At 34.8% G+C, this 12,430-nt stretch overlaps 1 protein-coding gene across 1 annotated transcript in view; it reads right to left on the reverse strand.

Annotated features, from left to right (window-relative positions):
* The window catches only part of SKAP2 (src kinase associated phosphoprotein 2), a gene marked incomplete at both ends in the record, with an annotated part of 146,906 nt that overhangs the window by 47,817 nt on the left and 86,659 nt on the right, over window positions 1–12,430 (reverse strand). Inside the window, 3 exons of the mRNA XM_079711518.1 lie at window positions 6,690–6,827; window positions 7,184–7,247; window positions 8,117–8,241. Of these exons, the coding sequence (XP_079567644.1) occupies window positions 6,690–6,827; window positions 7,184–7,247; window positions 8,117–8,241 (327 nt within the window). The remainder of the gene's footprint in view (window positions 1–6,689; window positions 6,828–7,183; window positions 7,248–8,116; window positions 8,242–12,430) is intronic.

Consider the following 12,430-nt stretch of genomic DNA (forward strand, 5'->3'; position numbering starts at 1 on the left):
AGGCTGCCTGGACTAACAATATTAAAAGGCTGAATATGTGTGATTCTGTGAAAGTCAACTGGCATCTTTCCACTGCATTCCAAAGAAGGAATGTGAAAAAAAAATTGTTTGGTAAAATCAGGAATGATGTTAATACCAGAGACTCCAGGGTCTTCTATAATCTTGTTATTAACTTGGTAATATGAGTGATAATTACTCAGCAAGAAAATAAAGCTAAAATGTATTTTGGGGGGGGTTGTAACTATTTATTGATTAAGTTGGCTTTCATGTCATTTGCTGGAGATTGCTTCAAATTTAAGTACTCAAACTCTGTTCTTTTTTATGGGTATATATATACATACATATATATATATATATATATAATAGTTTCATGGAAAAAATTTATAGCTGCAATTTACTTTATATTCCATTTTAGATGCAGATAGTTGGACTGAATAAGTTTAAAATGTAATTGAATGACCAAAGAATAAAAACATCCTTTTCTGGCTTAGAATAGTTCAATCTATCATTACAATATTAAAAAAAAAAAGAAAAGAATGAATTAACACTTAAAAAAATAGGTTAATGGGATTAGAAATTTGTTGTCCTATTTTATGCTACCCTCTCTCCTCCTGTCCACTTGCCAGAAGAATTTCAAAGGCAATTCCCCTGAAATCTACAAATTTAATAGGCTAAACAGGCAGTTACCACTCTTGATATTAGGACGATTTTATTGAGCCTACATCTTAAAAAATCTTTTTGTTGTGTTATTTCTGCAGAATTTCCTGACATTATAGAAAAAAATTACAGGTGACATGGTAACTAGAAGAGAAGAGCAAGCTAGGTTGGTTTCTGCAGCAATTTACCAAGTATTGCTTTCCCCTTTCGAGATTCAAATTCAAACAAAAACCTTCTTCTGTATTTCTAATGAAAAAATGAGTAATAACGTCTGAAATTTGTGCTAAGCCAAATGAACTCATTACTGTGTTATGAAACAGTTTAACACACTTTGATCAAAATATTAGCTTTGCAAACACAAATATGCAATAGTAATATCACCACGTAATCAAACATGACTGGCCTATGCTAATAGGTACTAAGATATGAAAGATGTCAAAGCATTAGGATATTTGAAGAAAAGCCAAATGTCTTTAATATTCCCCAGAAATGTCATTGTCTCAATTCTTCTCTACATATGTATAAATACCCTAAATGCAAAGAACCTTACAAATTTATTCCTATTCTTTTGTGAAGTTAGTTAAAATTTAATGAACAAGAAATTAAAGAGAAGCTGCTGTAATAGTTAGAATATTCTAACTGAAAAACAATGAAAACAATGAAACTATTTACACTCCCATAAAATTATAAACATTTTTCAAGGGATATTTTATAATACAATTTTTAAACAATGTTTTCTTCTTATTATTCTTGAGACTTAAAACACTGCAAGTTTATTTCGCATTTTAAAAATACATTTATTTGAGTAAGAGCTCTGCTTTCTCAGAAAAATAACTTTGTGCCTTAAAGTAACATGTTGAATGCTTAGATTTTTCTTCAAACACATTTTATGCTTCATCTTTCAACTAAGAGGATTAATTTTCAACTACATGTAATGGACAGAAAATCGTGTTGAAATGATAGTATTAATTAATTCTGGGAATTTAACCAGTAAGATTTCTGATATACACAGTTATTTGTACAGAATTGGAAAAATACCAACAGTTTATAAGTATGTTCACTGCTTTTCCACTGTTTTCACCTCCTCTCAAAATTATATTCATATTTCACAGAAGTGAAAGCAATTAGCTTAACTCTTCTCCTGAGAGAGCATTTCTGAAAGAAAAAAGTTGCTGTTCTAGTTTTAGATATTTAATCAAACTAAACCTCTAACTCCAAGAGCCAACTTCAGGGTTTTCACCAAAAAAAATCCCCTCTCTAGTGGGTGGCTCAAACTCGACCACCCTGAACTGTGCAGGCACTGAAGTGGCTCTCGGTTACACTGGGGAAGAAAGAAGAACTAGACATTCCACAGCTGCCTACACCAGCTTCCTTCCCAGGGGCACAGTTGCAGGCTCTATCAAACTCAATCACTTTGTACAGCAACTGGGATCCCAGGCAGGGGCAAGGAATACCAGAGCAGCTTAGATTTCTTCCAGTACCACAGAAAGAAGTAAGACTACTTCAAGAGTAACCAGTTATTTACAATGATTATGTGGCCCCAGGCCAAAAAAAGTGATGAAGAAGAACATCTGCAGTGAGAGAAAATAAAAGATGTTTCACATTTTTAAGATTTCAAGCTACTTACAGGCACTCTTCCTTAGATCTTTAGTATGAAAGTGCTATAAATATGTGCTCTTTATTCCTGACCAACTTTTTATTTGGGGGGACGGGGAGAGGATGAGCAAGTTGAAGAAACACAGAACTTAATTAACAGTCAATTCAGCAATTGTAATGTAACCCATTCACTGCAGTGTTTTAAAGGAATGAAGTGTCTATTGCAGTAATATCATATTTAAAGGTACGACACTCTTCCATTTTACATCAGTATAGTTTCTCACAAGCTCTTCTGAACATGAAGACTAAAATAACTGTATTAGTGGTATGGTGTGACTAAAGACAAGCAGTCAGGGAATATTCTTCCCTACTTGAGGATAACCAAGGCTATGGTAGATGGCATTTCCTTGAGATAAATCAGAAAGGAAGGAGCTACAAACATATAGTTCTATTAAAATAATAGAAATATACAGATTACCATTCCCCACAAAATCATGCTTTTATAGTAATCATCTTCTGGTAGGGTAGTAAAAGACAATATGTAGATGCATATTTTGAGTAATTTTTATAATATCTTGGATATATAATCCCATTACAATCATTAATTCTTACTTGGTCAGAAAACCATTATTATAACTCCATATAATCACTTGCAGAATTTACCAGATATAATAATGAAAATAACAATGATGATGTGACTCATGGTGACTCAATGGTGAAAAACTGAAAACATTTCCTCTAAAATCAGGAACAAGACAAGGATGCCCACTCTCACCACTATTATTCAACATAGATTTGGAAGTTTTAGCCACAACAATCAAACAAGAAAAAGAAATAAAAGGAATCCAAATCGGAAAAGAAGAAGTAAAGCTGTCACTGTTTGCAGATGACGTGATACTATACATAGAGAATCCTAAAGATGCTACCAGAAAACTACTAGAGCTAATCAATGAATGTGATAAAGTAACAGGATACAAAATTAATGCACAGAAATCTCTGGCATTCCTATATACTAATGATGAAAAATCTGTAAGAGAAATTAAGGAAACTCTCCCATTTACCATTGCAACAAAAAGAATAAAATACCTAGGAATAAATCTACCTAAGGAGACAAAAGACCTGTATGCAGAAAACTATAAGACACTGATGAAAGAAATTAAAGATGATACAAACAGATGGAGAGATATACCATGTTCCTGGATTGGAAGAATCAACACTGTGAAAATGACTATACTATCCAAAGCAATCTACAGATTCAGTGCAATCCCTATCAAACTACCAATGGCATTTTTCACAGAACTAGAACAAAAAAATTTCACAATTTGTATGGAAACACAAAAGACCCCGAATAGCCAAAGCAATCTTGAGAAAGAAAAATGGAGCTGGAGGAATCAGGCTCCCTGACTTCAGACTATACTACAAAGCTACAGTAATCAAGACAGTATGGTACTGGCACAAAAACAGAAATATAGATCAATGGAACAGGATTGAAAGCCCAGAGATAAAACCACGCACATACAGTCAACTTATCTTTTACAGAGGAGGCAAGAATATACAGTGGAGAAAAGACAGCCTCATCAATAAGTGGTTCTGGGAAAACTGGACAGCTACATGTAAAAGAATGAAATTAGAACACTCCCTAACACCATACACAAAAATAAACTCAAAATGGATTAAAGACCTAAATGTAAGGCCAGACACTCTTAAAACTCTTAGAGGAAAACACAGGAAGAACACTCTTTGACATAAATCACAGCAAGATCCTTTTTGACCCACCTCCTAGAGAAATGGAAATAAAAACAAAAATAAACAAATGGGACCTAATGAAACTTCAAAGCTTTTGCACAGCAAAGCAGACTATAAACAAGAAGAAAAGACAACCCTCAGAACGGGAGAAAATATTTGCAAACAAATCAATGGACAAAGGATTAATCTCCAAAATATATAAGCAGCTCACGAAGCTCAATATCAAAAAAACAAACAACCCAATCCAAAAATGCACAGAAGATCTAAATAGACATTTCTCCAAAGAAGATATACAGATTGCCAACAAACACATGAAAGGATGCTCAACATCACTAATCATTAGAGAAATGCAAATCAAAAGTACATAAGGTATCACCTCACACTAGTCAGAATGGCCATCATCAAAAAATCTACAAACAATAAATGCTGGAGGGGTTATGGAGAAAAGGGAACCCTCTTGCACTGTTGGTGGGAATGTAAATTGATACAGCCACTATGGAGAACAGTATGGAGGTTCTTTAAAAAACTAAAAACAGAACTACCATACAACCCAGCAATCCCACTACTGGGCAGATACCCTGAGAAAACCATAATTCAAAAAGAGTCATGTACCACAATATTCATTGAAGCACTATTTACAATAGCCAGGACATGGAAGCAACCTAAGTGTCCAACGACAGATGAATGGATAAAGAAGATGTGGCACAGGGGCTTCCCTGGTGGCACAGTGGTTGAGAGTCCACCTGCCAATGCAGGGGACACAGGTTCATGCCCCAGTCCGGGAAGATTCCCCATGCCACAGAGCAGCTGGGCCCGTGAGCCATGGCTGCTGGGCCTGCGCGTCCAGAACTTGTGCTCCGCAACGGGAGAGGCCACAACAGTGAGAGGCCCGCGTACCAAAAAAAAAAAAAAAAAAAAGAAGATGTGGCACATATATACAATAGAATACTACTCAGCCATAAAAAGAAGTGAAACTGAGTTATTTGTAGAGAGGTGGATGGACCTAGAGTCTGTCATACAGAGTGAACTAAGTCAGAAAGAGAAAAACAAATACCATATGCTAACACATATATATGGAATCTAAAAAAAAAAGGTTCTGATGAACCTAGGAACAGGACAGGAATAAAGACACAGACGTACAGAATGGATTTGAGGACACGGGGAGGGGGAAGGGTAAGCTGGGACGAAGTGAGAGAGTGGCATGGACATACATATACACTACCAAATGTAAAATAGATAGGTAGTGGGAAGCAGCCGCATAGCACAGGGAGATCAGCTCGGTGCTTTGTGACCACCTAGAGGGGTGGGATAGGGAGGGTGGGAGGGCGATGCAAGAGGGAGGCGATATGGGGACATATGTATATGTATAGCTGATTCACTTTGTTATATAGCAGAAACTAACACAATATTGTAAAACAATTATACTCCAATAAGGATGTTAAAAAAAAGAATATGTAGATGCATATTTTGAGTAATTTTTTTTAATATCTTGGCTTTATAATCCCATTACAATCATTAATTCTTACTTGGTCAGAAAACCATTATTATAACTCCATATAAGCATGTGCAGAATTTACCAGATATAATAATGAAAATAATAATGATGATGTGACAAGTTATTGTGGGTGTGCTATGACTCAAGCACTGTGCTGAGGGCTGTAGATCTATGATGTCATTTACTACCACCCCCTTCATGAAATTATCATTATTTTATAGATGAAAAAATTGACTTTTAAAGGTCACTGAGCTAGTAAATGGTATAGTCAGAATTTAAAATTTTTGACTCTAAAGTCCATGTGCTAGTTATTATGCTCTGCTTACTACACAGAACATCACATTTGTATGTTAATTTTGAACATTTTAGGTATTGTTAAATCATCTGTAAAGGTTTATACTGTTGTTAAATTGTTCTATTCAAAGAAAAATAGCCTTTCTACATGAGATGTCCGTTAAATATCACACATATTACTTATAATCCCTTTTCCTTCTCTAATGGCTGATTTTTTTAATAACCAGAAAAAGGCTCATTTCAACCTACAGTAGTAGTAACGTAATAATCCCCTAAATGTTCTTTCTGTTTTAGGTTGACCCTCAAAACTACAAGCCAAAGAGCTAATAGACAATTAAATTTATGTTACATAACAGATACTGAGGCATATAAACACTAAACCATGCCTGAAAATGTAGAATGATAAAATATCAAGTACGAAAACTTCAAGCCTCAAAAGGTCTTTGTTTATAGTTCAACGATATTCCTCCAAGACAATGCAATACACTACAGCAAGGAGGAATATATGAGGCAGAAGTTGTTGACATATGGGGTGTGCATAGAACTTCTGGTTAATGGAAGTTCCAAGATGTATAAATAAAAAATGATGTGTGAGTTGCTGGAAAAAACTGTAAGGCAAGTCAATTTTTTAATTAAAAAATTATGTAGCATAAACAATGTTAATGAGCCAAAAGTCCCATGAGATTAGGACTGTATCTGCTTCATTTTAACATTCCACTCACTTTTCATAAAAGTATATCCACTCACTTGAAATACCTCAAGCAGAGCCCTTTTCGTAAAACAGAGTTTTGAAGATTTTCTTTGTCCTTGTTTTTAATAGCTCACCATTTTCTTCTCTTGATGATATATGACATTAAAAAACATCCCTAAAATCCTTAAATGAATCACCATAAATAAATACCTGGAAGTTCTTCATAAATTTCATCATCAATTGGCTGGCTGCTTGCTGGTGAACTGCTGATTGGTAGAGAATGATCAACATCATCATATAAGTCTCCTCTTTCATCATCATCCTCAGGAATAACATCAGACCCCATATCTACAAAACATGTTTCAGGAAGCAGAATTTTAAAGAATGCAAAAGGGGTTTTCAAAACCCTATTACCTAAATTAATGCAGCCCTACAAAGTCGCAATATTGTTATATGCTATATCCTTAACTTAAACATTTAAAAAAATTGATTGTGGCGTAAATATGTGAATTTCAAAGTTGCCAAATGGTACTTACAGAAAAGATGCTTTTATTAATCTGAAGCAAATGGTATGTATTAATACCAGTCATGTTCTTTTAGTCATTTCTCACAGAAGTCAATAAGTTTCTTTGTATGAAACTCCAACTTATTCAGTTATTCAGTACTTAAAGACTGTAATAACTTGTTCAATTGATTGCTCTTACCTTGTAATACAAATTTCAGCTGCTGCACCCATTCTTCGGCATCTTTGGGAGAAGCTGCTGTGAACTAATAAAAAACAAACGATAGCAATAAAAATCACCACCGTAATGAAAGGTATATGTTGCATTCTTTCCATTTCTTTAAGACCATTAGCAATTCTCTTCATGTATAGTACTACTTTCCTTGCAAGGATGCTTCCTATAATGTACAGTTAATTTTGACAAATTTACGTAATTGAAGCAGAGGATGATGGATTTGAAACTGTGATCAGCAGCTGGCAGCTGTGCAGGAAAAAAAGCTGCTTCTCTTCATCAATGTCAAAGACAGAACTGATGAACAAAATTTGCCCTTGACAATTAGAAGACACCCATGAATTTCTTTAGACTGCTGGGTACAGCTTTCTTAAAAATGTTCTTGTCCGATTCCAACACACTACCTGACAACTTAATTAACTGGCTTTCAACTGCAATCTCAGATATTTGAAACTTATTAAACATGCATTCCATATTGATGCTGGCTGATAGCTCTTGAATTGCAGAGCTGATGCATGCCTTTGCCTTCCTTTTCTCCCACAAGCCTAAGCAATACAATATGCATGAACATTCTGATATTTTTCTTTTGATAATTTTGTTCTTTCTGCCATGTAATCCTTTTAAGAAATCACATAGTTCCATTAAAATAGACATAAAACGAAACATGTGAAGTAATTGATAAATTACATATCTCCTGTTCTCTCAAGAAGATATCACTTGAACTAATCTGGAATTTTTAAAAACTTGATTTCCCCTTATACAAATGTTTAATGTATAAAACCCAGTATTTTTTATTATTATTAACATGTCAGAAAGAGTTGTTTGAACAAAATGTTAATGTCTTTAAAAAGGAAATCAGGAAGTTTTATCAACTTAATTTCAAGGCAACATAAAAACTCCAACCTGATAGATACGTTTATCGGGAGCAGAGATTTCGAAACAGCAATCTTTCTTTCCATCCTTCCTAAGAGTGTTATTCATTCTGACATTGTAGCCTTCTATTGTAAATTCACCTTTCTGTTGTTTGTCTGTTGAAGATAAAATGAAAGTTAGAATTTCATTTACTATAGTGAATATAAATATTCAGTTGATTAGCTTTTATTTAGTTTTTTTTGATAAATTTTTGGATAGAATATTTTTTGGTCATATTACTTTCACAGTATAATATTTAAGTAACATTTCTAGGTATTACTTTTAATTCTAAAATTACAGAGTTATTTGGAATGGTTGGTTTTAAAAAGGACATCTAAGGGAACCAAAAGAAGAGGTCTGCAGATAATGGTCTTATTCAGAAGGAAGTATGGAAATATGACAATTTCATGTAGGGAAAATCCAAGAATTGGAACTTTGAACTTGCTAGACAAACCCACTACAAATCCGTGGCTCTTTCAGATGTGGTAAGCCAGTGGGAAAACCCGTCTAGATGAAAGCTTGCTGGGCTTTTATTTACTGCTATCTCCTCTCACCACCCTCCAACCTCCCCACCCCGCAAAAGCCCGTAAAACACAACTTTTCTTTTTTAAAAATCTCCTAAATTGGTACAAATCAAACTCTAAATTTAAAAAGCAAAGCAAAACAAAACTGCTAATTATAAAAAGATGTGAGGGGAAAACAAAGTATTTGAATGGAGAGGAGTGGTAAAGCAAGTACAGAAGCATTTCTTACCAAAACAAAACAAAAGTAGGTTTCTTAACCAGTCAGTGAACAGTTAAACTAGTAAAGCACATTTGAATCCCATATGATGAAAAGTCAAAAGAAAAGATGACTTCAGTTTTAGTCAGATATTACTTTAAAGACAATAAAGTAGGAATAAAACAAAGGATTTAATACTGAAACTAAAAATAAAATTAGTCGCCTTTCCTACTTTATCCAGTTATATAATTTTGAGAGAAAAGAGGCACTGCTATAGGTTTACTTCCTAGATTAACATACAATATTAAAATCATGAGTAAGGACAACTGTCTCTTTTACTGAGCTCAGGGGAAATATACAAATGCTTCCATATCATGGGGTGCAGGGCTTTCTCAGCTTAGTGTGCCCATAAAATATGTATCTCCTTTTCTTAAATGTACTAATTTAATGCCTGAAGTAACAGGTATTTTTAAAAGGTCATCAAGATCATATCTGGTTCAAAACATCAAAGGCAAAAAATCTGAGTTAGTAATTCCTGACTTAAATCTGGACATTCTAATCATATTTAGTCATAATCTACATCTCTTTGGATGATTGAAAAAACAATTCAAATTCAAAATTTGAAGTTTGCTTTGTGGGAAACGTCTGCAATAAACTCTATGAGATGAAAACTATAAAAATCAGAGCAGCATTTCCCGAAGTGTGTTTATGGGATATTAACAGGTTTCTATGATCAAACAAGTTTGGGAAATGTTGAATTAAACAAAGTTAAACAGGTTTTGTTAGTCCAGCCTTCTTGGGGCCCTTAATATATTTGATCAAATTTCTATGAGAAAGATTTAGTGTGTAGCATTTCCCCAAATTATTTGTCAATGGAACCCTTTTTTAACAGAATATTTTATGAAACCGGTACTCACAGAACATATTTTGCAAAATACCGAACTAGAAAAATAATACTGGGGAAAAGGTATTAAAATAATAATGGTTAAGCACTGTTGGTTCTTCTAAAATTCTCAAAGAAAACTAAGTCATTCACTCACTCATTCAACAAATTTACGCTGAGCACTTAAAACAAACAAGGGAGCATTATAGGTATGGTGAGACAAAAGCTAGTAACACTGTACCAGACCTTTCCCCCTTTGCCACTGAAACAGACACCCCACACACCTTCCCACACACCCAGTACAGATATAAGTGCTCCAGGAATATTAGTCAGTGATTCACTACACTGCAAAAGGATTTAATTTTCATGATAAAAAATGGAAGTAGTTGGAAGCAAATATCAAAGCCATACAGGATACTTCTGAGAGATTTCCTTAAACTTCTCAGGAAAAAAACAGGATTTTCAAGGACCAGTTGGAGGAAAGGAAAATTCATAACTCTCAGTAGCTTTTGCAAATCCATAACCATAAAGTAGCCATATTTCCAATTAGCCAACGTGAGATAGGAAGTTCACGACACAAAATGGGCAGACATGGGTATGCTAAGACTGCTCTTCTCCATTTACATTAGCTTCTCTTCAAGGCACAGAAGAAAGAGAAAACCTTAGCATCACATGGCAATCTATAGCAATTTACATATAGGCTAGTTCGACAGTGCTTTCTGGGGTAGTTTCAAAGACACTTGTTGACTTAAAAATAGTTACATGCCAATCAAATGGGAAGTAAGGTCATATAAGTTCATTTATCCAGAGCTATAGTAGACTAATAAAATAATTTATCTAAGTGAACTTCTCAAATCGCAGAAGTTTATTTCTTTTAAGTGCCAAAAACTCTCTAAAATGTTGGTTTTTATAACTGAAATCATTCTGGAATAGATACTTCCCTGACTTTTCAAACAATTCTGTTAAACATAACTTTTTCTTGATGATCGAGTAGTATTAATCTGAGTATTAGTTTTTATAGTATATTACAACACGTTGATACCCTCAGGATTTTTGAGGTGTTTGTCCCTCTATTCAATTTTCCTCAGCTTCTATTTCACACTTTAACCTTGCCTATATCAATGCTGTTCGAATTTAATGTCTACAGCACTGAAGGCTGCCAGGAGAAACTAGATAATGAAATCTATTAAATCAGTAACTTAATTTTACACAATTCTAATTCAGTAGGTTCGAGGTAAAAAGCAGTTGGCTCTGATCTCTTACAAAACAAAATGTATGAGGTTAATGATGCTATTTCCTCCTACTTTTTCACTGGCTTTAGGTTTACAGCTGTGTTCTGTGCCAAAAAGACAGATCTTTTTTCTTTTTCTTTTTTTAAAAATGCAGAGTGCCGGCTCTAGGTGCATGGGCTTCAGTAGTTGTGGCGCACCGACTTAGTTGCTCCGCAGCATGTGGGATCTTCCTGGACCAGGGCTCGAACCCGTGTGCCCTGCATTGGCAGGTGGATTCTTAACTACTGCGCCACCAGAGAAGCCCAAAAAGACAGATCTTATTTGCTGAACTCCTTCTATATGCCAGAAATTTAATACAGCAATCTCATATATACCTTGTAATAATTCTAAGACAAAGAAGTTATTTATTATATCCCCAGCACTGACGAGGAAAAAAAAAAACTTAAACAACTTGCTTACAGCCACACAACCAAAGTAGTAAAAGCCAGGACCCTAACATAAGTCTGATTCTAAAACCTTGCTTTTTCAACCATTTCACATTGTCTCCTAGAAAGGTGTTTCTCAAAGTGTATTTCAAGAACCACCTATGTTAGAATCATCTTGGATGCCTGTTAAAAACATAGAAATGGCTACCACTCTGAACTTGCTGTATAGGATTCCCTGGGGGTGAGTCCACAAAACTAAGTTTTTAGCAAACACCCCAGGTGATTTTGATACACACTAATGTTTGAAAAACCACTGTTTTAGAACATGTAATTTATGAAGTCTCAGTAGAGATGATAAGCGTTATAGCTTGCATTTCCTCCTGCAACTTGGGCCCAACTTTCTCAGCTTGCTTTATGGGCTCCGGTACCTTTGCCTATCTCTTAAACAGCCATGATGGGTTATGTTCTAAATCCTGTTCTTTTCCTGCTTTACAGTTTTCACCTCGTCCAATCCCAGGGATTAAATTCCTATCAATATGCTTGTGACTCATAATTCTCTATTTTCAGTCCAGCTTCAGAACTTAATATCCAAATCTTCACCTGCTCACTATACATGTTTCATCTCTTGAATGTCCTATAGGCACAATGAATATTACTTGCCCACACTGGAGATCATCTTATCCCCACTCCCACTCTGTTTGTGATCTTTGTGATCTTTCTTGTTGTGTCCTCCTTCTCAATAAGCAGTACCTCCATTAATTGAAACCCCCAAACCAGAAAATTGAGCATCATTCTTAATTTCTCCCTTTTCTTCATCAACTGACACCACATTCTCTCCCTCCACCCCACTGCCATCTTCCAAAACCCAGTCAGTCCTAGTTTCATTGCAAATATGCTTGCTTTTTCTCTTTTTTGCTGGCTGTCAGAAAATATGCTTAAAACACCAACCACTCTCTTATCATTTAAAACATAATATAAATATAGCAACTAAATAATTCTAAATCATTTAGCATCCCTATGAGTTGTGAGCATTTGTCATTTGAGG

Source organism: Hyperoodon ampullatus (genome assembly GCF_949752795.1).
Source record: "Hyperoodon ampullatus genome assembly, chromosome: 9".
Taxonomy (NCBI): domain Eukaryota; kingdom Metazoa; phylum Chordata; class Mammalia; order Artiodactyla; family Ziphiidae; genus Hyperoodon; species Hyperoodon ampullatus.